The sequence below is a fragment of the Dermacentor albipictus genome, chromosome 8, assembly GCF_038994185.2.
Source record: "Dermacentor albipictus isolate Rhodes 1998 colony chromosome 8, USDA_Dalb.pri_finalv2, whole genome shotgun sequence".
In the NCBI taxonomy this organism is placed as follows: Eukaryota; Metazoa; Arthropoda; class Arachnida; order Ixodida; family Ixodidae; genus Dermacentor; species Dermacentor albipictus.
This window is the reverse complement of record NC_091828.1, coordinates 13,231,135-13,259,025: the sequence shown is the minus strand read 5'-3', so window position 1 is coordinate 13,259,025 and position 27,891 is coordinate 13,231,135. Positions and strand designations below refer to the sequence as shown.

General features: G+C 44.3%; 1 protein-coding gene across 8 annotated transcripts in view; it reads left to right on the top strand.

Moving 5' to 3' along the window:
• Positions 1–27,891, top strand: part of LOC139048367 (uncharacterized) — a 223,067-nt gene that overhangs the window by 180,200 nt on the left and 14,976 nt on the right. For 2 of the 8 annotated variants that reach the window (XR_011507642.1, XR_011507639.1), the window contains 2 exons: positions 16,498–16,573; positions 18,842–18,895. The exons of 2 other annotated variants lie outside the window; for them this stretch is intronic. Coding sequence is in view for 1 of the 6 variants with exons in the window: in XM_070522751.1 (XP_070378852.1) it covers positions 18,842–18,895 (54 nt within the window). In the remaining 5 variants the exon portion in view is untranslated. Of the gene's footprint in view, positions 1–16,481; positions 16,574–18,841; positions 18,896–27,891 lie in introns of all 8 variants that reach the window. 4 more of the 8 variants (XR_011507640.1, XR_011507638.1, XR_011507641.1 and 1 more) reach the window with 2 other exon arrangements.

Genomic DNA, 27,891 nt, shown 5'->3' with positions numbered 1-27,891 from the left:
AAGCATGGCTACGACCTCCATCATCTTGATATTCCTTTCTCGCCCGGCACTCTCATGTTGCTTTGGTCACTATCTCGTAAAGTTGTTTTTTTGCGAAAAACTACTTCTCAATTACAAAGTCCCATTTCGCATGCTCCGCCAAGTGACCAATATCACCTATGAAATTGTTCTAGCCGCGCCCACTACGTCCTTCGCTGTGATGAGCAGTGGCATTGTCCACGTCGCCAGACTAAAGTCCTACAGCTCTCGACGCGCCTTAGACACGTATCTTTAATACCACCGGAACTGCGCTTTTGCCGCCGCGGCGTAGTATTACTATACCACCGGCGGATGCTCGAGACGAGCCACCGTGAGAAAGACGATTAAGTGTCTGGGCTTTTTATGCGAGCGAGTGTCTACCTGGTGGTCTAGCTACAGTGTGAATAGGCTCTTTTGCCTGTCTCTTTCCTCATCTAACTATATTGGCCCTTTCCTTTGCAGCCATGGTTGCTTAGTCGCCAGCGTTGTGCTGCTAGGCACGAGGTTGATTGATCAAATCGCGGCCACGGCGGCCGCACTTCGATGGAGGCAAAATGCAAAAACACCCCTGCAGTTAGATTCAGGTGCACGTTAAAGAACACCAGATGGTCAAAATTAAGCTCTTAAGCTTATGGTCCGAATCTTTCAGGGGATGTAGAAGAAAACCCGAGGCCTATTTTTGAAGCCACCCTAAAATAAATTCTACAAACCCAAAAAGATATTTTGGCCAAAGTTACTCAAATTCAAGAAAAACAAACTTCGTGGTCCTAGAGAAATCCCAAATAAGGCTATCAAATATTGAGGCTACTATGAGTGATTGTCAGGCAGAAATCGCTGCACTAGCTAAACAAGTCGATGGCTTGGAAAATCAATCCCGGCGTAGCAACCTGATAGTAAGAGGTATACTGGAAGAAGAGAATGAAAACGAAGAAATAAGCTAAGTACCATTGAGAGAATACACCGCCTTGTTAGATGAATCCGAGTAATCATCGTCCAGTTATCCTTAGGATTGGTGATTTTAGGGAAAAAACTAAGATTATGAATAATTGCTACAAGCTTAAAGGAGCGAAAATAAGCATTTCAGAGGACTATTCTAAAAGAGTGCATGATATTCGGAAAAAACTCTGTAATACCACTGTTGACGAAAGGAAAAACGGGGCCAAGGTAAAGATGGTATTCGATAAGATGAAGGTGAACAACATCCTTTACGCCTGGGACGAAACTACGAAACAAAGTTACAAATGCCATACCCCTTCTGGTAGTGTCAATTGACGCAGGAACAAAGGTTCAAAACCGTTCAAAGTGATAAATGTGAATGCCAGAAGCATAATAATTAAAGTTGTCGAATTAGAACGCCTAATCATAGAACATGAACTTCACCTAATAGTATTCACCAAACTTCGCTGCACAAGGATGTACTCGACACTGAAGTCACCCCTCCTAACTATAAAATAGTAAGAAGGGATCGAGAAGACAGAGGGGAGGGGGAGTTGTGGTAATTCTCAAAGACAAATAGCACTTTCTGTACTTCCAGATGTGAATGGCGTAGAAGCACATTGGGTCAAGATAAAATTAGATACACAAACACTCTTAATTGGGGGTGTTTAAAGGGCTCCAAATGCTCCGCTGGACGTCCTGGTAAATCTACGAACATTTATGGACACTTACCTGCCTCAGTATAGTAGGAAGTTGTTACTGGGAGATTTCAACCTACCCGGTATTGACTGGTGTTCGCAATTACCTGGAACACGAGAAGTGCCTAGTTGTGAGCAGTTACTTGAACTGGCTTTTTGTCATAATTTAGTTCAAGTTGTGTCTGATTACACAAGGATATGTCCTACAACATCATCCATACTTGATTTAATTTTTGTTTCCGAACGAATACAAAGTTATGTCTGCGAATGTGAAACACTGGAGGGCTTGTCAGATCACAGGATGGTTTTTGTTGTCATTAAAGGTATCACCAGATGTCATAAGTACTTCGTCCAAAAAAAGTTTCTTTAATTTTCATGACGCTGATGACGCTGCTGTGATAGAGTGTCTTGATTATTCATATTCAGATTTGATGGAGCTGTATGACTTAGGTGCTAGCACGGACCAACTATGGGAATTATTTTCGAAATTAGGAGAACGGTGCCTTAATCACTTTATACCTAAGAAAACTAAGCACACAAATAAAAAGAATCCCTGGATAACCAGAGATATACTTCATCTCAAACGAAGACTTAAACGCAAACGTAAAGCTCACTCACCCAACCAAAACCCCGAAAATAAACTATGTATTCGCCGCATGAGTGAGGATTTAAAGAGACTTCTTAAGGAATCTAAAGACAGATTCTATAATGTGACGCTCACAAAATTTCTTCGCGAGTCACCTGGCAAATTCTGGCACTATATAAATTTGTCTAAAGTTCAGCACCCTGCTTAGACCGAGGAGAAGGCCCATAAGCGCGCCGAAGATTTTAATCTATATTTTTCATCTGTTTACATGCGTGAAAATGGTATACTGCCTCCTTTTAATGTTGACACTGAAAGACCTCCTATTACTGATTTAGAGATTGACGAGCAAGGTGTTCTAAATCTGCCATTACATATTGACATTAAGAAAAGCCAAGGTCCAGATCGTATCCCTAATGAGTTCTAATATAGATACGCTGAATGGGTATCTAAATACTTGTCCAAAATTTTTCAGTCTTCTTTTAGTAGCGGATGCTTTCCAAGTGGTTGGAAGCGAGCGAAAGTTATACTGGTTCATAAAAGGGGAAATAATTCTGTTAGTAATTATCGCCTGATCTCGCTCACTAGTACAGTTTCGAAGTCACTTGAAGATATCATATCCAAACACCTGCTCGGCTATCTCGACCAGCATGATATCCTGTATTATCGTCAACATGGCTTTCGAAAGGGACTGTCCACGCTTACCCAACTGGTAGAAATAGTTCATGACCTCGCAGAAACAATAAATTCACGTGGTCAAACAGACATTTTCTACCTTGAATTTGCAAAAGCATTTGATAAAGTTTCGCACCAAAAATTGTTACGTAAGATTAATGCGGTCTTTAAAAATCAAACACTCGCACAGTGGTTTTCTGCGTATATATCTTCCCATGAACAGTGTGTAACTGTTAGAGGTTGTCAGTCCAACATACTTCCCGTTGCTTCTGGTGTACCGAAAGGTAGCGTCTTAGGCCCACTCCTATTTCTGATCTTTAATAATGATTTACAAAGTGTAATTGATGTTCCATTAAGACTTTTTGCAGACGACTGTGTGATATACAGTACCGTAAATACAGTTGATGATCAGATTAAATTAAATATAAACCTGCAATGAATAGTGAAATGGTGTAACGACTGGCAGATGGAGTTAAACTTTAAAAAGTCTGTGTTCATGTCAGTAACTAGAAAGAAAAATGTTCTTGATTACAATTATCAAATCAACGGTTATATGCTTGAAAGAGTCGATCACTATAAATACCTAGGCATAACATTTACATCAGATCTACGATGGAATACCCACATTGAAATTGTCATTTCCAAAGCTTTTAAAACACTATGGCACCTGGGATGCACTATGCACAGTGCTGCCCCGGATGTAAATTGCCCCGCTTACAAAACCCTAGTCAGACCGATAATCGGATATGCTAAAATAATATGGGATACTCACACAGCAACTAATCGTCACAAGCTTGATAAGATTCAGTGACTCGCTGTAATGTTTATCTTTAATAAATACCGCCGGAGCCATTCTTCAACAGAACTCTGCCAACAAGCCCAACTACCTATGCTAGAAACCAGAACCAGATATGAAAGACTAAGAACTGTTTACCTCATTATCAATAATTATCTGAAAACAAATAAATCAGATTACTTTGAGATCAAAACTAATAAAACATCAAGGCATCGTCATAGTAAGTTTATCCCATTACCGACTATAAAAAATAATTGTTTCAAGTTTAGTTATTTTCCCCGAACTTGCAGAGACTGGAACTCTCTTCCAGATTCTGCTGTTCATTAGCTGAATTCCTACGCGACTTAGATAATTTCGTCTATGGCACTAGCATAGGGCGATGGCGTCAGATTGCTGCTGTATAAGATTGCTGTTCTGATTTCTGAGTGATGCATTTTTGTTTTTGTTTATGGGTGGATTTCACGAGATGATCTTTTTTTTTCTTTAACTAATGTATAACTATGGTTTTCAATATGTTCTGTATACTTATTTTGCTGTTCAGTTCCGTTTTTTCCACTCCTGTTATAGCCCTTCAATGAGGCTGACAGTATTAATAGATGAAATGAAATGAATGAAATAATCCGGAGTCCCCCACTATGGCGTGCCTCACTATTGAATCGTCGTTTTGCCACGTTAAACAACATAATTTTTTAACCATGTTGAACTGTAGTGCAAGAAAAAGCGCCATTCATGGCGCAGCTCGCTAAGCCCTTGGCCTGAAAGAAAGTTCATCGAAAAGCGCCACATGTTCAGTGCATTTGTAGCGTAGCCTGCTAAAACGTCGGGTTACTGTCCTTGAAGGGATCAATTGGAGAGTTCGATGTTACATTAGGCCATCAACGCCACTTTCGCGACTGGCTTTCGTGACGCTGAAAAACCCCCTTAAAACATAGTTAGTGCCAGAGAACAAGGACAGAAGGGAGACGACACCACAATGCGCTAACTTCAACAAAAACAACCGCCTATATAACCCATGCACAGTGGCGCCACATCATCCAAATTTTATCCATGCAAAAAATGGTGTCCCCTTAACTAATAAGCCTACCGAAGGGGCACTAGCAAACAAATCCGTATTCCGACAGATAGCCTCAGCGTCAATATAATCTCTCGCACATCTTTATCTTTGTGTTTCGTAAGAGCATGGCAGGACCCGTACACCGGCGCACAGCGGCATTCCTGACAGTGAGCTGACAGATTACCGTATTGCTTATTTCGCACGTTTAGATTTTGTTCTCGTAACCGGTCATTAAGACACTTTCCTGTCTGTCCGATGCATTTTTTTTTTTTTTTGCCGCAGGACCACGGAATCTCGTAAAAACAGCTTCCACGCAACCGACTGATGCCTTACGCTGACTTGTAGAGCATTTAACAGCTGGCTTACGGTGCGGGTCCGTTAACCAACATATTTTCGCGAGTTCTTCTGGCGCTGAAAAGACCGCTTTTGTGCCCACATGGCTAGCCATTCTCTTAAGATTATGTGTCGTTCTATGTAGATTGGGAAATACCGCTACCTTATTCCCTCTGCGTTCCGTCTGTTGATTAGCTGCGTCCCGAGTTGTGCTGTCCACCCACACCTTTTTACCAGCCCCTCTACTAACGAAACCTGCTCTGACTCCGGAAACCCTACTGCTGATAACCTCCCTGACTGATCCATAAGACTCGTACAGATCTCATTGAGACAAGGTTTCTTTAATACATTTAAATGCTTAAGTTGGCATTGATCCTCTTGACGAGCTTCCATTGGGCGGCCTGATACCGCAATAGGAGCTTATTAGCTCTGGCTTTATCCTCCCAACATGTGTGCCGTTCCATGAACTCGAGCTGAATATCTATGAAACGCAGCATATTATTAGTCGACCCTTCAAGCGTAAGAGTAAGTGGGCTAAGGCCTCCAGATAAAACTTCGTAAAACTTGTCTACTGGAGAACGTGCATCTGATTGGAAAAAGACTAGAAAGTCATTAAGGTACCTGACAGCTTTAACCACCCTGTGCTCCGACAAGGTACGCGACAGGTTTTTCTATGGAGGGCTGGGAAAATATCACTTGGTATAGGCGCGAAACATAAACCGATGCAGACACGCTGCTTTTCAATGAATATTTCAGCATTCCATGCTGCATATGTCGAGGGAAGGTAGCAACTGAGCATACCTAAAAAGCTCTGGACAGATACACCTGCTGAATTTTGAAATGCAACCACGCCATACTCGGCGATGCAATCTTTTACGCATATTGTTAATTCCTTTTGAAACATGGGGTAGTACACGTCCTTGATGTCAAAGGAGCAAGCTGATAAGCATTTCTCCCTATTTTCTTTCAGGAAATCCATGATTTCTTGAGAGCTGTTAACCAAAAATGGGTCGTCAATATTAAGAATTATGAGCTTTTACTGCAAGAAAAGGGGAAACTTTTTTTGCCAGGACCCGGTTTCTGAAAGTATTACCCTTAATGGCGGGTTCGTGCGTCTTTTCATCAAACATAATTCGAAGACAACTCGAGTTCGCGTTGCTAATTTCACGAACCACTTGATTTTAGACTGCCTTCTTGCAAAGACGCTTTGTTTCTAGCATGATTTTTCTAAGAGGTACATTACGACACTGGTCGAGTACAGAGGCATTGACAGAGCAGGCTATGTTATTTAGCAGGCAAAAAAAAAGCTACTCAATAGCGCTCAAAATAAGTGAAAACACACTGTCGCACACTTCCGCAGTGGCTCATAGTCAGCCTTTTCCAGCCGTCAGTGTCGACCTAGAGCCGGTGTGATATTGTTCAGCGGAGAGTTGACCGGCAGACGATGCGTTCTTACTACACGCAGGCCAGACCTAAGGCCTATTCCGCTAAAGCGATACTACGCTGATGTGGTATCCCGCATTTAGTCGTTCAGAGTAAACTCATGGTCATAGCGACATAAAATGTTCCCGCTCTTGACTCCATACGGTCCGCAAATATAAAGCGCGAAATGGTGAAAAGGCACGGAAAGTGAGAACTTGCTATACAAAAATAAGCCGTAAGAGCCATTTACGAAGCCCAGCCTCTCATATCAGCTCGTCTCTTTGTGATGCGACGCTCATTGTATACGCAAATATCTTTTTTTTATAGCGGAGCTGCATATGTATACCCTCTCATATGTCATTCAATATCCGTGGCTAAAAACTCCCGCGTCTTTTGTGAGGAGGCAAAGCAAGCCAGTAACGCATGTGCTCACACCTGGTGCTGCAAGTGGAAAGCTAAGGAACGACCATAGATGGACGGATGGTGTTAAGAGCGTCCCCTTTGGAAGGGGGTGGTGCGTTGCGCCACCAAGCTCTTGCTATTGTATTGCGTAATGTCGCACCTAGCTTGAAAAAAAAACATAAAAAGAGAAAAAAGCACGTTGAATTTCTATAACCAAATTTACTGACCTCTCATTGTGAACTTTGTTTTTGTACGTCTGCATTGTTTGTCATTTCCCTAAATTTCTTCCGCTAATCTTCCAATTGCCTCTTACTAATCTATTGCGGACATGTTTGCTTTCCCCCTGCTCTCGCTGAACCGAAGGCCTTCAAGGAGGTCAGTGGTGCCTAATCAAGCGCTGGGCAGACATCGTCACATTCTAATAAAACATGCTCTATCATTTCCCTAGCCCTTCTGCAGCAAGCACGTGCTTCTTCTTCCTTCTTATATCTCGTTTTTAAGTGCATGTTCTAAGGCACCCTGATCTCGCTTAAGAAGGTAATGAACTTCCTTTTGAGTTATCATAAGTTGTTCCTATCCTGGTTTCGTTTTTTTTTCCTTTTACGTAGTTACTGTCTGGCTTTCCATAGAGTAAGTCCAGCCTCTCTGGCTTTCCGCGCGACGTTTTTTGTTTCTGTGTTGCTCACCCTACAGGCGTATACTTGCTGGTAAGCTTCCTAGTTATTTTTCTCCACTTTGAATCAATGTTTTTCCTGTACAAATACATCAACACTCTACCAGCCCATTTACATTCGCCCATAATTCTGAGTCGCTCTTAATAATCAATTTTATTTGAGCTTCCCTTACTTCATAACTTGTCCAGCCCATGTCACCCTGTACAACTTCATTTGTAGTCTTCCCGTGAGCGCCCAATGCAAGGCATCTCACTGACATTTGGTTGCCATCGAGGCCGGATTGTACCACTGATTTCAAGCAAACAAGTGCATTTACAAATGTAAGTCCTGAAACGATTAAACCTTTCCACATACTCAGGAACACCTGTTACCAATTGTATAGCCATGGCGCTCTGGGCATCATTACAGCTGCATTTCTCTTCCCCTTTACCCCTGCTGTCTTTGCCTGTGCTACCATGTATCTATTACCTTTGCTTATCGATATACGAAGGTATATATTCTTTTACCCGAGGTATTTCCTGGCCCTACATTGCCACTGTCTGTTCACTGTTTTCATTGAATACCATAATGCCTGGTTTCCTAATACTAAATTTAAAACCTAAATTCTCGCCTTCCTGTCCACAGACATTAGCCAGACGTTGCAAATCACTTTGCTTTTAGCTAGCAACACGATGTCTTCTGCATAAAATAAACCTGGGAACTGCTGATCTACTACTGTACCCGCGTTTTTGTATGAGAGAGTAAACCCGATATTATTTCTTTCTAGCGCCCTCTCCGCTCCTCATCCCTTCCCATTCAACGCAAATGGTATTTTCTAGGTATATATCTCTCAAAAGCTCTAGAGAATCGTTAGCTAGGCCTTACGCTTCCGGGATATCACACAAAATGTTGCGGTCTACGTTGTCATACGCTCCTGTAATGGTCTAAAAAGGTCATATTTAACTGTCTGCTTTCTACTATTGATAGTTCAATACACTAAGTAAGAACAAATAAGTTATCATCCAAACGTCTTCCTATTCTCGAGCCGCTTTGAAGTTCTCCCAAAATGCCATTATTCACTGCCCATGCTTGAAGCTTTAATTTGGTTGCCTGCATTGCTAGCCTGTATATTACCGATATAGTGGTCAACGATCTATACGACTTCATTCTATTTTTCTCCCCCTTACCTTTATAAATGAAATTCATTCTACTTTGTCGCCAACTGTCTGGTATTCGTCTGTCCTTTAAAGGTTTTTCCACTGCTTCCACCAGAGCTTCCTTGCTTTTTCTCCTAGTTCCTAAATCAACCTAACGGGAACCTCGTCTAGCCCTGTGGCTGTGCGCTTAGGAATGTTCTCTTCGGCTTTCTCGCAGTTGAAATTTGACAGCACTAGCTAGTTTTCCAGCTACTTTTCTTTCCTACTCTTTTTTTTTCCAAATACAACCGTGTCAGTGATTTGGAAAGATTCGGCTGTTATTTTGGGACGTAATTTATTGCTGCATCTCCTTCCAGTTCGTTTCCATCTTCGTCTAGGATATGCTGTATTGTTGTTCACTTCCTGCCTAATAATTTTATGCGGTTGCTAAATATTCTAGGTGCAGCCTTCTTTTTGTCACGTATTCCTGACAACCACCGTTCACTTCCACCTTTTATCTATGCTTGGACCAGTACTTGAAGCATATATGTTTTCTCCCGGATTATTTCCCATTTACTGGCTATTTCATCCTGCAGCAGCTGCACCTTCTTTGCCTGCCTGTGCCCTCGTGATGCTTTCTGTCGTTCGGCGACAACTTCTCATACCTTCCTGTTCCACCAGCTTTTCGGTTTCCTTTTTTTCCTTTCCAACAAACATGCTGTTTCTCTTTCCTTATTTCTCTCATTATTATCCTTTGATGCTCACTATATTCCAACTCTTTGCGTGGCCATTGCCAACTTTTTCCTCGACACATGTGACTATAATTACTATTTCTTCAGCGTTCAAATTTGAAATGGCAGTTATGCACTCCTTGCTCTCTTCCCCAACTACATGTCGAATTTTTAAAATATGCGTTTATGGTCACTCTTTATACTGCTATACCCTTCCTCGTCAATAACCATTTCTGTCAGCCTATCATAAATTCCTTCTGTCATCGGACAGTAATCAATGATCGAGTGCCGGTTTCCCACTTTCCACGTGAGTGGCCCTTACCTCTTAGGCCCTGAATTCACGATAATGAGGTCATCTTGCTCGCAAAGATCTAACATTGACTTCCCGTTGTTTTCGGTATAGCATTCTAGATCAAACGAGGGTTCGACGGAAGCCCGTCTGGTCGAGGCTGTATCTGCAAAAACTGGGGATACAAAAAACACGTCACACGCTTAAACGAAATAAAAGAACCCTCTCCCCTTCATACACGCGCTTCTTATGTTACGTTCTGAAGTATACATAAGCTGCCCTGAACCTTCTTTGATTCCATTGTGAACAAGGCTTCCGTAGGGAAGCCGAAACGTCTTTTAGATTTATTCCTTCTTCAGTATTTCTTTTGGTCGGTACACGTCGCTTTATTGCTTCAGCCATCTACATCCTGTATGTGGGCATTCACGATACCTAATAGGATAATTTAGGTACCATTCCCGAAATCCATAATGTTAGTACTTAGACATTCCACTAACTCTCGGTTCTTGTCTGTGCCATTATTTCCGGTCCAGAAATATCTTACGCTAAGCCAAGTTTTTTTTTTTCCATTCATTCATTGTACCTGATAACAAAAGATGCTCTGGACCTTTGAATTTATTCTTTTCCATTTGGCTCCCTTATGAATGCGCATTCCGATTCCCCCCCCCCCCCCCTCCATTTTGCGACTTAGTTCGGTTGCGCCTTTCCGAACCATAATTCTCTATCAGTGGCGGCTCTGAGTCTCTAAGGTGCGTTTCTATAACCCCATAAACACCTATCTGTTCTCTATTTAACTGCTCCTCAAAATCTGCCCACTTTAATTTCTTCTTCCACCCTGCATGTTTATGTAGCCAATAACATGCCGAGTTCTCTTTCTTGTTTTCCTCCTTTCTCTGTTATTTACGGCGATGCTCTTCTGAGGTTTCCCTGGGTACCTTCTTCATTACTACTTATCCTGGCCTCGTGAGCGCCCGTGGGCCCCCTGAAAAAGCAGCCGTGTGACTAGTAAGTCGCCAGCCCACTTCTCGTCCAAGCCTGTAATTGAAGTGGATCCCGTCTCCTTGAAAACCACCACACCTTCTCACTTTCATGTTTAGTTCGACAACCTCGAAGCCTTTCTTTCGGCTCATTTTCCATATCGCTTCATTAGCAGCGACTACGGCTCTTTATACGCGACTGTCACGTGCAGGCACCTCCGGCACCGTGCACACCATGATCTGCACCTGAGTGGATAGCTCACGCATGTCGTCCACTCCCTTCGCCAAGCGCTGGGCTAGTCCTGTCCCTTTCCTGTTTAGGACATCAACCCAGTGCCCGCCCTGGAAATGTCCCTACCTCTGCTCTTGTATCGGCTTTCACCCTCTCAACAATTGCTTCTGAGCACTTGGCCAGGTTTGAGTCGCTTGCGATAATCACTATTTCATTCTCACCTACCACCCCTTCCTTCCCTTTGGCCTTTTCCGCGTGGATCGGACTTGACGATGGGCATTGACCCTCGCGCTCTTGACTTTTTTGTGTGGCGGCCTCAACGTAGGTGCCACTCTTTCCAGCTACCCCCTCCCCACCAAATGCTGAAGCCCCTTGTTATAGCAAGTAGCGAAACTCTCCTCGGCGCCCTCGCTTTCCCCCTCGATATCTTGTCTCGACCGGCTGCGTGCTCTGCGCACGGCACGTGGAGAAAGTCACCGTGCGCGCGCCGGCGTTGGCTGGCGCCCACGAGCGCGTCTAAGTTAACCTTTTTTTACGTTCTACTATAAAACAAAAACAAAAGAAAGTGGTGGGACATGCTTGACCCTACCATCTGCCGCCTTATTCATCATCTCGTTTGCGCAATGAAAGCGGTAAGTGTGAACGCTTGCGCCATGAACAATAAATGCGGACTAATATAGCCCCTATAGGCTTTGTCATTTTAATACTGGTCGTATTTATTTTGAACAGTTCTAACGGTAGAGTATTTACTTTATATATTTGTACATTCATCAATATTTTTCTGCCCATTGACGTTATGCCAAATCGAGATTTCATCTAGTGCAGGATTTTCACAGAAATACTGTTTATGAAGCTGCTCCTGAGTGGTTTTAGAGGCAGGATGGTTTCTTGGTGCCTCGGAGTGATTTCCATGCAGCAAGTTTGTTACTTGTTGAATAAAAAAAATCACAGGTGCTTGAAAGACATTAATCTTTTTTCATCGTATCGAGGGAGAAGCAATATTACCGACAATTTGGAGAAGTGGCCTGGCCAAGGGTTTGACTTGACATCTCTGGATCATTACTGGCACCTACGGATAATTAGATTAAGTCATCGAAATATTACGTTCTTAGCCATTCCCAATTTCGCTTAGACCTGCTTAGTCATTTTCAGTTTTGGTGAGGCAATCTTACTTACAGTCAAATTAGTTCCGTCATTCTTAGAAATTATCATGTTTACTGACTGAATCTCAATTCTGCCTCGCCATTTTCGATTATACAGTCATTCCTGCTGATGCCTTGTTTTGCCAAGTCATCCTCTACCTTAATGAGCTTTTGCCAGGCATTTAAATTTGGTTGAGTTATTCACTATTTTGATAGTTCGTTCTTAGTCATTGTGAATTTTACTGAGTCATTCTTAAATATTTGTAATTTTTCTGCGTCACTTCTTATATTGCTTATTCATTCTCAGTCCGGCTTAGTCATTTTTAATTTTGTTGAGTCATTCTTATCCATTCTAATTTTGCATGGTCATTGTCAGTTTTTCTGTGTCATTGTCAGTATAGCTCTGTCAGTCTTATTCATTCTCTATTTTCCGAGGTCATCCTTCATTATTCTAAATTTCGCTGACACATCCTTGGTCGTTATTTAAGTCAGTGATTGTAAGTCAGTCATTAAATCTCATTCATTATAAATTCTTCTCACGCTACTTCTTCATGCCTAATCACGCTCACTTTTACTTGTAATTGTTAGTCACAAGAAATATTGTATAGTCCGTTTTGTTATAATAGTTAATATATAATACATCTCCTATTATTAACCTACTAGTATTTCATCCTCTTTTATACATCTTACATATGTGCCAGGCTCCACACAGTCTATGGATGGTTTGAGCCTTCATGGCACTCCTAATGCTGCTGCATTAAAAAGCACGTTTTCCATACTGCGCCAAACCAGAAGCGCATCTATTAGCTAGCAAGAAAGTAAACGTCGGCGTTACAAGCGCTTTCGCAAGAAATACCACGCCGAGATTAAGAAACTGAAGCGTCTAATGTAAGCGAATTCCGCACACCAGCAATGGTTGTTACAACACACAGGGCAATGTCATCAAATGTGCAGGATAACGTTCAAGACGACGCAAAAGGATAAGAGAATTAAGCAAGATTGTGCAAGATTGTATCTCATGAATTCGCAATAAGCTTCAAGTATACGCAGTCGTTTAGCTACAAAGAAATACTCGGTAGCTCACAGAGCACAGTATGCTTGGTCGGAACTAGGTCCTTACGGTCGATGCCACGAGTGCGCTTCTTTCTACAGGTGGTGTCATGTTTTCTTCCGATGGTGAACACCGTGAAGCCATTTTCACGCCGGCTGGTGCAGTGAAACGTGCAGCACCCGGGGATAAGAAAAACCCAGTGAAAAGCAGACTTTCAAGAAACAGAGAGTATCCCCCATAGAGTTTCTCACTACAACACCTAGAGGGAAATCTGGCGCCACCATCTATGGGAGTTTCTTAAGGGGGCACCGTGCCGGCATGGGAATGACGGTCTATGTGTCTGCGAGGCTCGCATTGGCTGGTGTTGTAAGAGGCTTCGTCTAAAACGTGAATATGGCTACACAAATAACGCGTTCTCAAAGTAAAATATTCATAAAATGTTTACATTCACGCATATTACGTCTTTACTCACCTACAATGCATGACCAAGAGAAGAAAAGCAAGAACAGACGACAAACTGTTTCAAAGCGGGCGCAAACTTTGTCGTCTGTCTTCCAACTTTAACGGCTCGCTAATACTTTTTACGTAACATATAGTCGTACATGCAATAACAAGTTCTCAGAGTTAAAAAAAACATGTTTTTGTGTAATAATAAAGCTAAAACATCTTTTCACGTGCTGTTTTAGTAGAAAATGAATCATTGTGACAGACGGAACGGTGCTTGCCAAGCGCGTCTTCAAGGGGCCCTTCAAGGTGTCCTGTCTCCCCAAGAACGATGCCAATCCGAAGTCACAATATACCGGCATTCCTATGCGTACCACAGCGCAGCAGCGCCAGATTTCCCTCTAGGTAAAGTAGTGAGAAACTCTATGGTATCCCCTGTACCCCGATGGAGCTGGACTCGCAGCAGAGGGAGGTGGCCAACTCATGGCGCCGACGGAAAGTGAAAACATGAGCAAAGCGTCATTCAGCGCAGGTTTCAGCGCAGTGCCCGATGGCCCGAAGGCCCAATCATTGCTCAGAAAAGCGCCGATTGGAGGGGTGGAGGAGGAGTACGTGCGAGGGTCATCATAAGGCGACGCTAAGACGACGAAGGAAAGAGTAGGTCAGCGATGTCGTGGATGACTGCTGCTGGAACCGCGTTGGCGGCAAGGAGGTACTTGCGGGTCTGTGGCGTTATCCGCGGGAGTACGAAACGGGCTGCGGCTTAAATAAACTAGGCCGTCGGGTTCCACTCTCAAATTTCTTGTAGGTGGACGACGTTCGCGAAACCGCAGCGGTTACAGCAGGCTTAGCGGCTTCCTGGTTGGTCGAGGTTTGCTGGCGTTCATTGTCGGTGTTCGACATGACTCCACTTCCTTTTTGCATCGCGCGACAAGATGCGCGTTCATCCAGACATCTGCGGTCACCGATTTCGAGCACATCAACGAGAGAGAGACAACGGGACGCTGTTCCATTGCGAAAACTCAATCTGAACTATTTTTTTTATTTCTTCGGTCTCCAGTGCCTGATAAACACCTGCGTCACCCGTAGCATCGTCTGACCACGTCTTTTTTCCTAGGGCGATCACGTTGATGTCCCGGACGCTACAATTCATTGTGGACAAGCACATACCAAATGGCCCATACCAAGGGCTCAGACGGCAGTCGAGCAATAGGTATGTGCATACGAGTACTGAATGAGGACCACGAAAGGACGACATTGCAGTGACCAAGATGGCATGACAACGATTGTTTGAAGATACCGCGTTGCCGATGCTGGATTGATGCCGGTGGTATAACGATGACTACACGATGGCAATGATGTCATTAAGAAATGATTGAGCTTGAATAACGATGGCATGACGACAATAGGGTGACGATGTTAACGTGATTACGTGCGACATCACAACGCTGTTATGACGGCACGAGGACGATGGCGTGTCGGTGATGGCATGACAACAAAGGAACGACGACGGCGTCAGGATGAAGGTTTGATGGCAATGTGTGGATGAAAGTGCAATGTCTACGGAAAAATTACGATGGTGAAACGACTAGTACAACATAACGGTGGCTTTGTGATAAGGGCGAGATGTCGACAATTGCAGGACAACGAATAAATGACGACGGCAGCATCACAACGACATGTTTGAGCGCGCGTACATCGCCTGCCATCGCGGGCCACCCTAATCCAGGGTCCCTTTGGATTATGTCCGATACTGGCCTTAATTTGCACTACATCCAGTGTTTGTTTTCACTGTATCGGGTACCGGCAATGAGGCCGCAATGCTTCGCCTATCTCCACATTTTTAGACCGCACTATTTCCTTGATCGGTTGAATTTTTTTCGGAAAAAAACGTCATCAAAATGTCGCCGTGTCCTTGCCGGCAACTTTGCTGAGACCTTGGTTCCGACTAGGCAAAGAATTGCCTTCGAATTTACAATCGTTTTCTCCCAATCTCTATGCATTATACAAGTCATGCCGTTACTTCTTGTGGCCATCTAGGGGAATAATTTCAAGCACGCTGATAGTATATACTTGAACAACTAGATATCCTGTCACTAACAAACATGTTCAGACTGGGTACGTTTATTCTTTTGGAGAAAGTTTCTTCTGCAATCTTTCCACGGTATCACACTGCAGTTAGTGCGATGTTTTTCACTGTCACAAAACAACTGTAAAAGACAGCAAATCATAATTAAGTGAAAATAAGTGGTAAGTTACCTGTTTGTGTGTGGCCAAACTACCAATTTCCTGGTCTAAACAAACGCTGCGGTAATAGCCACAGAACGCTTGTTTGTTTACTAATTTTATGCGTCATACCAGGTTTATAGTGGTTTTCGGCGCTGTCCATGAACCAGGATAGCTCGCTTTGATATGACCAAATTGATGGGCACGTTATATGTAATTTACACGCAAAATTTGAACTGTGTGGCTTTACTGCCGCTTTCAAATAATATGTATGAAAGTGCTCCGGAGTGTTGCAAGGCCTTTCTGCGAGTGGCACATAATTTAGCCCGCTGCTCTGGCGTAACTGGAAATGCCAGCAAATCAAAATTCAGCGAACGTGGGGCAGAGGGAGGGTGGTACGGCAAGTGTGAGTGAGAATTTAAAAGCTTTTAAATTAAAAACAGCTTTTGTTATACATTTCTTTCTTCAGCTTTCGAAATCATCATATGACCATCCTACGTTAGGTTTCGCAATTTCTGGATGGAGCTCTATTTTAAACATAGGGTATATATGGCAGAATTAAGAACCATGATATGCGTTATATATTTGCAAAATTTGAAGTGTTTCTGGTGGTCAAGGTATGCGAAGTAAATTACGTATTTAATCGCTCAACACTGTGCATGACAAAATTTCACAATTTGCAGGAAATTCACTTTGCAGCACTGGCACAACGGCAAATGGCACCAAGATCAAAGCTGACAAAGGGTGGACGGGTATAAGAAATATTTTTGCCAAGGTAAATGCGTGCGGATTAGATATAACTTGAGGAAAACATTGAAAAAAAAGTGTTTGAAAGGATGATGCAGCCGTTATTGGCTACGTTTCCCAATGTCCCGAAGAAACTTATATTTGAGAAACAGCAGCGCTTACTAGTCGAGGACGAGGAAAACGAGGTTCACAACAGAAGCGATGCTGTTTGTCGTGTTTCTACTATTGCAGGCCAGAGGTCTGCAATAGTACGGTAAAAAAAAAAAACTTAGATTTAGTAGTAATGAGAGGCATCTTAGCTATAATGTGCTGCACCGTTTTAATTGCTGCAGCGTTTAATTACACCCTGTTCCTGTTCAAGTGCATCAGAGCTTGAATCACTGAATTTCATGAGCGGTGCGAAATTTCGCACGCAAATTTAAACGAATCAGTCATATGGGGGCAACGTTTTAAATTGTGGATATAATATTACACAACCTAAGTTTTTCTTGCAACTGTGCCAAGTAATGAGCTTCGCTGAAATTTAAGCTTCGATTCTGCAATGACGCACATGTCCTGGTGTGGCATCCTTTCTTCTTGAGCGCTGATACGGCTCGCACCAGGACCACAGACAACACAATGGAGCCTAGAAAGAAAAGCGTACAATCTGCAAAATAACATGCCGCCGCGCATGTCAGATATTGCACGACAGGAAATTGCACTCCTTCTTTGTCTACTAGAGGACGCCACTCTGAAAAACTTGTTGGTTCGCGTCAAAGTGTCTTGGTTTTCTATGATTTCTTTTGTAAACGTACGTTTTCTATTTTTCATTATACGTGCTAATAAAATAGGTTTCTGTTTTGCTTCTGTCGTCCTGGCGTGTTGTATTGGTGCAAAATGTATTGATACCTTAGCACCGTGCATGTGTGTGCGCGTTCGTGTTTGTGTGTGCGTAATGCACTGGAAAAACATCGAGGTATGAAGCTTGTCACATGTGCCTTTGCAAATGTGTTGAAATATGAAGACAGCGAGTAACCTACTTCGGGATACACATCTATACAGGGTGTCCGATCTACCACGCACCAAGAATTGAATATACAGAAATGCCACGTACCAGGATAGAACCAAGGTTTGGCGTCGCTTGAAGATACATTATTTTTTGCACTCCACCTAACAACATAATTAGCCTTAATTAATGATTTGCTACTGAAGTATTCTAATTCGAAGAAAAGTGTCCATGAGAAAATTGTAGATGTAGAGAAACATGAAAAACTCCCGATACAGCTATCTGTTGCTGAATATGTGCTACATGAAAGTGCTGTCGCGAGCGTGAAAGAAGTCCACGAAAACACTCAAATGGCTCCATGGGCTAGTCGCGCAGAACTCTTGCGTACACTTTGCCTGCAAGTATTAGACGTACAGTACTTGCTCGAAAAGAAAGACGTGTTTCTAAGGTGCGATGTCTTTTCTTCCGACGTTATGGAGCCATTGTTTTTGCTCCACCACGTCTCGTTTACCTCCGGTGATTGCAAAGAATGCTAGTCATTTTTCTCGCGCACTGCTGCATTGAACAGCGCAGCAGTCAGGCATTCCTCCGGTAAACGAAGCTCACCTAACTTGAAATACTTGAAAACCGCACATGCACCATGGCAGCGCGATCCACACGTGGCCCGCAAACGGCGACCGGAAGAGAGTAAAACATAGCCTAAAGAAGTTTCATTACTTGTCCTTCACGTGAGGGTCAGCTGACAGGGCGCACCGTTTCGCGTGCCGAAGCCAGTCGGTGCGCGGGAAGCGCCAGCGTGTTTACAGCGAGGAGCAAAAACAGGGAAGAAGTGGCACCGGCGAGCGTGTGGCGGCAAAGATCGAAGATTCGCGCTACTATCCAGAATAAAGGAGATTTAGTACTGGGTGGCTCCCTAGCTTTTGTCTTGCTACGCCAGGTGTCACCACATGCCTTGCTGGTTTGCTTTGCCTCATCATAGAGGGCGCATGAGTTTTGAAGCACGGACTTTCAAAATGTGTGGGAGGGTAGACATATACAGCTGCGCTGTAAATCATGACTGCTTGACTGAGGGTATAGATTCAGTGGGTTAACAAGGAAAGCCTTAACCTTGAACCATTGTTCTGACAACATGGCCTCTTGAAGGCCTTGGCTAGAGACGTTGGCAACTAACGATGTCCACAGGCTCCTCGGTGCTAGACCACTGCATGCGATCAATTTGCGTTACACTTTTTGTAACGTGCGCCTTGATCTTCATCAGCAACGAAACACAAGCTGAACTAACCATTTAGACTGTGCTTTTTTTGTTTTCAGTCAATAACGTCCTTTGCAGAAACTACGTACCAAGCAGCTAATATGTCAGCAAGAGTAAGTATCGTAATTTTCGTGCGGACTTCCAACCTCTGTGAAGTTATAAGCGGACAGTCGAACAGCTCAAGGCAAATGAACAATTGCACCCGAAAGAAAGACATGTTCCTAGGCAAGTGAGAGCTCTGCGTGGATGAGTCGTGCTGTCATAGTGTGGAACCTCTCTGTGTGCAGGGAGCAGTGCGTCGAGTTACCAAGCCATGAGACGGCTATCTCAAGAGAGACCCGACATAGGGGACAGTTGTGCCGCTATATGGACCCGCGCAATAGGGCAAAATGATTGCGTCCGTTCGGGGAAAGAAGGCAATATGGCGAATACTTAATGCCACAACGTACCCCAGTAGAAAAGGTAAACGGCAATTCGAACAAAGGAGGACATCAAGAAAGTTAGAGATCATTTCTCGTGAGAGATCGAGCGTGGCATTCCTTCTACACAAAGCTGACGGAAACGAGTACATAGAACATTCGGTAATAAATGGTAGCCCGTTTGAATACTAATTCATTAGTGCCCAAACTATCAGCTTCCCATCGAATGGGACATCATTGTTAAGGACGCTCGAGCAGCAGCCCCACTGTCGATGGCGTATGCGTTGCTTGCGGGTGGGGGGTTAGAAGGTCTCCGGAGAAGTGCGGAGCATTTGGCTACAAAAACAACGAAGCGAATTTAAGGCATGGTCATCGCTCAACTAAATGGACTCAGTGACCGAGCAATGTCAGCATTGCGGTTTTGCCAATAACATGGACGTTCGCACACCATAAGCATACCAGTGTTCCTGCTGAGTGGATGTCCGGATGTCCGGATGTCCATTGCTCTCCGACCGTATGCACTGGTCGGAGGGCAATGGGTAATATATTTAAAGCTAATGTTACGTACTTCTTCACTGTGTACTGACTAACACTGTTCGCCGTCATGCACCATTGAGTTATGACGCCTGCAATGCCAATCGCGCATTCCTTAAGGTAAGAGTGAACAGTAAGATTAAATGAGTAAAATCGCCAAGACGCATGTAGTTCAAGTGTTCAACCAAGTAATATGCAGAACAGCATTATTGATTGCTGCTGCCGCCGATGATGTTCATCGGCGGGCCCTTTGTAACGGGGCGGGAACAAATAGTCACCTAGCCTTCTTGATTTAATTAAGTTTTACTACATCTATCTCTAGCTAGCATTTTGACTATCTGATCTGTTATGTTGCTGCGTAGGTCGTATCGCGAGGCACGATCGCTACAAGGCGTATCGGCAATAACCTATTATTGCCGTCACGAAACAAACACAGAACAAGGAAACTTGATAACAACTGGAATATATTGTCACGTGGTAGTGACGGTGAAGAGAGAACACAGTAGCAGTACTGTGAAAGACAAAACTAGCTTTTATTGGGCGAACCTGTGCCCACAAAACAGGCTACACTTAAAGCACAACGATAGCGGCGAACACAGTCGGCGATCGTCGAAAATCTGATCAGCGGCTCAAGCGCGTCGCCTTTTATAGATCAGTCGTCGAATGTTCCAGATTAACTGATGGAACCCGCGTGTCTTCCACAAAGTTCTACACCATTCGTGTCACGCGATGAAATCTGATAACACAAGGTTCGGCGACAACAGACACGCGGATAGAAGCGTCGATAACCTTCCAGAAACATCGGATACATTCAGGCGCGTCCCTCGCTGTGCGATTACAGTTGTCAAGCGGCGAAACGTGGTCGCCCGATAAAGATAAGTACACGTGTCAATATACACCCTTGGGACCGGAAGAGGGCGCTCTTCAACACCAGGGTTGATTGAGGAAGTTACGTCATCCGCTGAACTCCGTGGCCAGAATCAGTACACAATACTCCTTCCCCTCTAGTTGGGATTCAACAGTCAGCCAATGCCAGCACAAAGTCCCGAAGTTGGGGTGTCTTCCGGGAACGCTGCGAACGCCGTGGGCCCAGCAATCCTACAGTTTCCTCTGTTGGTTCTGGCGGAGGTGCTGCTATGTCATCCGAAGGCAGCATGAATGGTGATTGCTCCCCGGGTTCACTAGGATCTGGTGTCCTGCTCCTGCTCACTGCCCCAGGTAAAGGTCTTGATGCAGGCCGGACCTCAGGCTGTGTTTCTTCAGGTACGGTTTCGCCTAACCTCATGAGAACGCTGCTCCGACGACGAAGTGCCGGCGACACACACGGCCATCCGGAAGAGCAACCTTATAAGAGATCGGGCCAGTTGCCATGGAAATCACATCAGATGCCCATGGTGGGCCTTGGCTGTGGTTAGGTACAAATACAAGGTCCTCGGGCTGGAATGTGCGTGGTACAGGTAGAGCTCCTGCCAACCGGGAGGACTTGTCAGGGGCCCGGTCTCGATGAAGCCGGTCCAGCCACTGACTGTCAGTCAGCGGCCCATCAACAACTCGCACGGGGAGCGTCCCGTGACTGTGCGGAGTTGCATGTTTCTGTAGAGTGAAATCCGCCAGGCACTGCGCCCAGCTTCCTCGGATTATCCGAGATAATGCCTCTTTGGTGGTCCGTACCATGCCTTCAGCCTGCCCGTTCGTGGATGGATGGAACGGTGCAGATGTCACTTGGTGGATGAAGTTGGCCTCTAGGAACCCTCGATATTCTGTGGATGTGAACTGTGGGCCGCGAGTTGCGAGCAATCTTTGTTAGGTAGTGGTTACAGCACTCGATGTCACTGACGACATTTGTATGTCCTCCAGCCATTTAGAATAAGAATATACCACAATCAAGAAGGTCTGTCCTTGGAATGGACCAGCGAGATCAATGTGCAGGCGTGACCGTGGAGTCCGGGTCGTCTCCCATGGGTGCACAGGTGTCCGAGGCAACTCGGGCCGTATTTCCTGGCAAGGAAAGTACCGCCAGACCCGTTTCTCAATGGCCGCATCCATGCTAGGTCACCATACATAACTGCGGCGAAGTGCTTTCATTCTGAGGATGCCGGGGTGTCCGACATGCAGAGCTTCGAGGACCCGGAAATGAAATTTCTGTGGAATCACCACACGGTCACCCCACAGTAAGCATCCCTTGTGGGCGGACAGCTCATGTTGCCAGGACACAAATGTTGTGAATGCGGATGTCCGAGCACACCTTGGCCACCCCTTACAGACCCAGTTGAGGACACGGGGAGGGTAGCGTCCTTCGCGGAGTACTTAACCATGTCGTCTGCATGGATTGGGAATTACGGAAGGTTCTCCATTAAACTCTGGAAGATGCCATGTGCGACGCTGACACCGAACTGTAATCGTCGAACGCGGAAAGCAGCCCGATAGGTCAAAATGGTCGGCGTCTCTGCAGATTCATCAGTCACTGGGAGCTGTTGGTAGGCCGGTGCTAAGGCTAGCTTCGCAAAGACAGTTCCACCAGAGAGGGATGCCAGCAGGTGGTTGATAGCTGGTACCAGATACGAGTGCTGCTGCAATGCTTCGTTGGTGGTGCCCTTGTATTCTGCACAGATGCGGACGTCCCCATTTGCCTTCATTGGCGTAACGATAAGGGTTTCCCAGCGAGCGCGGTCAACCGTCTCTAGGATTTTTTGTTGTATCACGTTGTCCAGTTGGGCGCCAATGTTTGGTCACAGTGAGAAAAGAACCCTTCTTGCTTTCAGGCGGATAGGCGCAATCTCAGGGTTAAGTGCAAACTGCACGGGCGCTCCCTTGTAGCAGTCCAGCGTCCCGTTGAACACAGAGAAAAAAGTCCCGGAATATGTTATCGAGTGAAGATGGTTGCAGTCGATGCGTTGCACTCCCATGATATTGGTGCCGACTGCCGGAAACGAATGCAGCCCGCGAAGACTTGGGCGCTCGCCCTTGCCAATGACCAGGCGCAATGGGCCGTCAAAATCTTTGAACTGCACTCGGATGGTACCAACTCCACGTACAGCAATACAGTTTGGCTTGATAGTCCCTCATGAGAATGTCAAGTGACTGTAGGTTTTGGACACGCCCCGTTGGAAAAATGCGCCTGGCTGTGGCATCGGAGATAATGGAAATGGTTGGTCCCGAACCCAACTCCATCTGACACTGCGTGCCTTCTATTTTTACAACCCCATTTATCTTTCTCATGGCGGGTTTAGACACTTCGTTGATAGAAGTAACTGCGAAGCCGTCGCAGTATGAAATGTTTGTGCGAGAAGTGGTCTTGAATTGTTGCGTCCGGGCTTGGTCTTTGGCATTTACACGTGGGGTAATCTGCCTGCGGGACTAGCAGACCTGAGCAATGTGCCCGGTTTTTCCACATTCCCTGCACTGGGCACAACGGAACCGACGCTGGCGGCGTTCGTGCGGGCCTCCACAGCTGGCGTCAGGGGCCGCCCACCAATCTCTCAGTTTCCGATCGCTGAGTGGGGCTCGCACGTAACCGAAAAACATCTTCCTCTTCGACCGACGAAGATACGTTTTTAAACCAAAGCCAAGGCCTCTTGTAAATGATTATCGTTGAACCCTGTGTGAATGATGTATCTTCCCTTTTATGAATGTACCCTTTCCTGCCAAAGCCTTCGTTAAGGCTAGCAGTATGTACCAAATAAATAAAATAAATAAATAAATACGTCATCCGCTGAACTCAGCGGCCAGAATCGGTACACAACATGATCTAGATCCTCACTTTCGCACTTAAAACAAGTGCAATTAATTGTCATGTTGTAGCGACGTTAAAGAAGGACACAATGACATAGCTGTTGTTCGCAAGTTTAGCTCTTTATTTATTCATGGAACTTTTGCCCAGCAAAACAAGTAACCACATGCACAACTATAGCGGCGACCAAGGTCGGCGATCGTCGAAAATAATTATGAACTGCGGGTCAAGCGCGTCGGCTTTTATACATGACTCGACGAAGCTTCCAGCGTCATTCCCTGGCTCTTGATGCGCAGGCGGGCAAGTCGTCACGCTAGTTCGGCACGCTGCACGCAGGAGGCGACGTCGACATTATCTTCGTGGTGTTAACAGCGCAAAACGTAGAAGGGACACGAGACGAGAAGACGACACTATAGAGAAAAAAAAATATAACACGAGATGATACTCGGCGAAAAGTGGCAACAGGAAATAGCTCACGCTGTAGTATTAACGCCGACCGTTTGCTGCAGCGAGAACCAAAAAATAAAGAATGTGAAATGCATGAGATTAACAGAAATTGTTGTATTCTTTTCATTCTTTGCCGGCAAAAGGTACAATATCTGCGTGTAAACTAAATTTAAATTTGCGGCTTACTTCCGTCGCCTAGCGACAGGCTAATCGGCGAATGACAAGCCAAATGCATGCGTCATTAGTCAGCCACACCGCCGAAGTGAGAGACACCGGTCGCCCATTTGAGCGTTGGCCTATTCGGTCACCCGGCTGCCTGTTTTTCTATTTTTGGGTTTAGCCTGATTTGGTGGGCTCCTGGCGAATTCTTGCGTTCCTTCTCAACTTCGACAAGGCACCACTGCGCTATTGGACTATAAGGCATGGTGAGAAATTTTTTTTCGACAGTCTGCGACGCATTTCAAGCAATTAGGCTTACGGCACGGCACCTAGGCTAGACTTGTGACGCAGTTAACGATAAACAGCGCGGCCGTCGTGGCGCAGTTAATTTGGAATCATGAATCGTACTGGGAGATATTTTCGACGCTTTCTGTGAGCTCCAATAATATTTTAACTTATTTCGGTAGTTTTTGGTCACGCTAGTCGCACAGGGTGCTGTGACGCAGTTTCACGTGTACTGAATCTTACTGCGACAAGTTTTTCAGCTTTCTCTCACCACCAACATTATTGTACTACTTTCGTTACTTTTGGGGTACTTTTCAAGCGCAGTGGACGCGCATGGCGCAGTGACGTGGTTAGCGAAAAGCAGCTCGGCCATGGTGCGCAGTTAAGTTTCGCGCTCTAATGCACTGAGAAGACAAGTTCATGGCGCTTTCGCTGACACCCAATATTGTTGAAAATTATTTCCGTACCTTTTTTGTTACTTATGAAGCACGCCTGCCGCGTCTGTCGTCACGCAGCGAAAAGCAGCTCGGCCATGGTGACAGTTAGTTTGGTGCGTATTGAATCTTACTGCGACAAGCTTGTGACAATTTTCATGGTCCCGCAACAATTTAAGCCTTCTTTCGATACTCACGCTTGTCGAAAACGCGAGGAGCAACTGTCAAGAGTGATAGCACGGGAGTGGGTTGCTTGCGCCGGCAGAACGCGCAAAAGATAAAACACGAAGGAGTTGAAACGTCAAGAACTAGTAACTCGAAAATTCCGTCTTCTGAACGGCACCTACGCATTTGTCTTGAGTGCGAGTAGAAGGAATTCTGCGAGCGTCCACCATGGTCTGGTTGAGAGCCTGTGTTGCGGCCACCTCTGTGTATTCGTAGCGTACTATCGCGTCAGTTGTAGCCAAATTCTCCCGGAAAGGTGCGGTACCCGTATCTTCGTACTCTTAAAGCCCTTACAAAATTTCTAGTAACTCCCAATAAACTTTTCTTTAGACAAATATTACTAGAACCTACGAACAGCCCATTGAATTTCTTTATACCGTTTTCAAACTTCTTATATACTTCATACCAGCATCCTATCGACTATTGGCCATCGATATTAAATTGAAACCTTTTTTACAAACTGTCTTTAGACTATGAATGAACATGCTTTAGACACTAAAAGCAGGATTTACTGACCATATTCATACTTCGTAAAAAATTTAGTAATATTCTACTAACTTTCTGTTGCTCGATGTACAAACATTTTAGTAACATTCTGCTAACTTTCTATTTCTTGATCTAGAAACATCCTAGCAACTTTCTTGAATTAGTAAAGGCAAGGGGCAGAAGAACAGGACCCAAGAAGAACAGACACGACAGGACCGGCGCCATTCACAACTAAGTTTATTTCCGCAACAAGCCTGCCTTATTTCGGTTAACCAAGTCGAGTCACACACGAAACTTTATGGAAAAATAAAGGAGGTGCTCCATGGGCAAGATTTGACAGAATATAGAATCTAGATGAGACAAGCTACGAATTAGGTGAATTTATTTTATTTATTTATTTCGTTTATTTCAGAATACTGCAGGCCGTTGCTTGGCCCAGGCACGAATGAATTTACATTGTTACATAAGCAAGAGAATACAATTTATACAATATTAGCAGCACACATATATCAAAAGAATAAACCAAAAGAATAACATTGTACAATATTAGCAGCACACGGATACCAAAAGAATAAACCAAAATAATAAAATTATACTATACTAGCAGCGGAAGGAAACAAAACATACATATTATCAGGTGAGTAGACGATGTAACGCATCAGAAAAAATTTGTGAGGAAAAAACAGATGCCGGTAACGAATTCCAATCTTGCACTGTTCTAGGGAAAAACTATACTTAAAGCTGTTAGTTTTGTCAAAGAGGGGAGCAAGTGAATGCTCATGAACACTCCGAGTCCTTCTCACTAGAGGACGCTTAATGCACTCTGGAAGCTGGAGCTTATTTTTTTCCTGTTAAACTATTAAACAAGAATATCAATCTAATAATCTTTCTGCGGGTTTCTAGTGTGTGAATGTTATTCGAGATCAATAACAGCGAGGGAGAGTCTTCCCTCTGGTATTTTCCGTATATAAACCTAACCGCTTTCCAATTGACTTTTTCAAGGATCATTATATCTTTTTTTGTGTATGGGTCCCACACTACGGAAGCATATTCAAGTAAAGAACGCACACAAGTTTCGTAAGCCAATTTTTTTTATGTGTGTAGGGGCAGTTTTTAGCTTTCTTTGTAAAACCCACAGCTTTCGAAATGCAGCTATAGAAATATTAGTAATGTGAGCCAACCATTTTGACTTATTGTCAAGTGTTATACCTAAATATTTATATTTCTCAACTTCCAAAATCATGTTGCTGCAAAGAAAGTAAGGAAGAAAACTGGGAGACTTTTTTCTAGTTCTACGTAAGAGAACAGTTTTTTCACTATTAAGTTCCATAGCCCATTACAGACATCACTCTTCAATGGCAAAAACTGCTTTTTGTACAGAGCTGTGGTCATGTTCAGATGAAATTTATTTAAACACAACAGAGTCGTCTGCGAATAACTTAACAGAGACATCTTCAGGAACAACCGTAACTAAATCATTTACATGTATTAAAGACAACAATGGTCCCAGCACACTTCCCTGAGGAACTCCTGAATACACATTAACAACACTAGAATCGGTCTTATTAATTTCCACATATTGCCGTCTGTCTGTAAGGTAGTCTTGAATCCATCGAATGATAAAAAATGGTATACCCATACATTCCATCTTATAGAGAAGTTTTCCATGTGGCACCTTATCGAAGGCCTTGCTAGAATCAAAGAAAAACACATCCGTTTGCCCGGACATATCAAGCACCCGAACAAATTCATGTACAGGCAAAATAGTCTGAGTAACTGTGGATAACCCCTGCCTAAAGCCGTTCTGATTATCAGACAAAAGATAATGATCGCTCAGGAACTTTCGCAGGTAACCGGCTACAGTATTCTCCAACATCTTACAGCAACTGCATGTTATGGAAACATGCCGATAATTTCAAACTGACAATCGATCACCTTTTTTATATACGGGAACCACACGTGCTATTTTCCAATCTGAAGGAATTTTCCCATTTGCTAATGAGAGTGTAAAGATGTCTGCGAGGCAACCTGATATTTATTCTGCGTAACGCCTCAAAAATATATTCGGAAGACCATCGCGTCCAGCGGATTTTTATGCGAAGCATATTACGAGAGCTCAACCCAGCTCCTCAGGCGCGGCGGTGTCGCCTTGAAACCACGTGACACCGTGACGTCACGACAGAGGAGAAGTGGCTTTGGCTCAACTCTTACAAGATGGGCTGGGTGGGAATCGAACCAGGGTCTCCGGAGTGTGAGACGGAGACGCTACCACTGAGCCACGAGTACGATGCTTCACAGCGGTACAAAAGCGCCTCTAGTGAATGCGGTGTTGCCTTAGAAACGAGCTGTTTCTAAGGCTCAGGCGTGCGTCGCTTGCTCAGGCGCACATT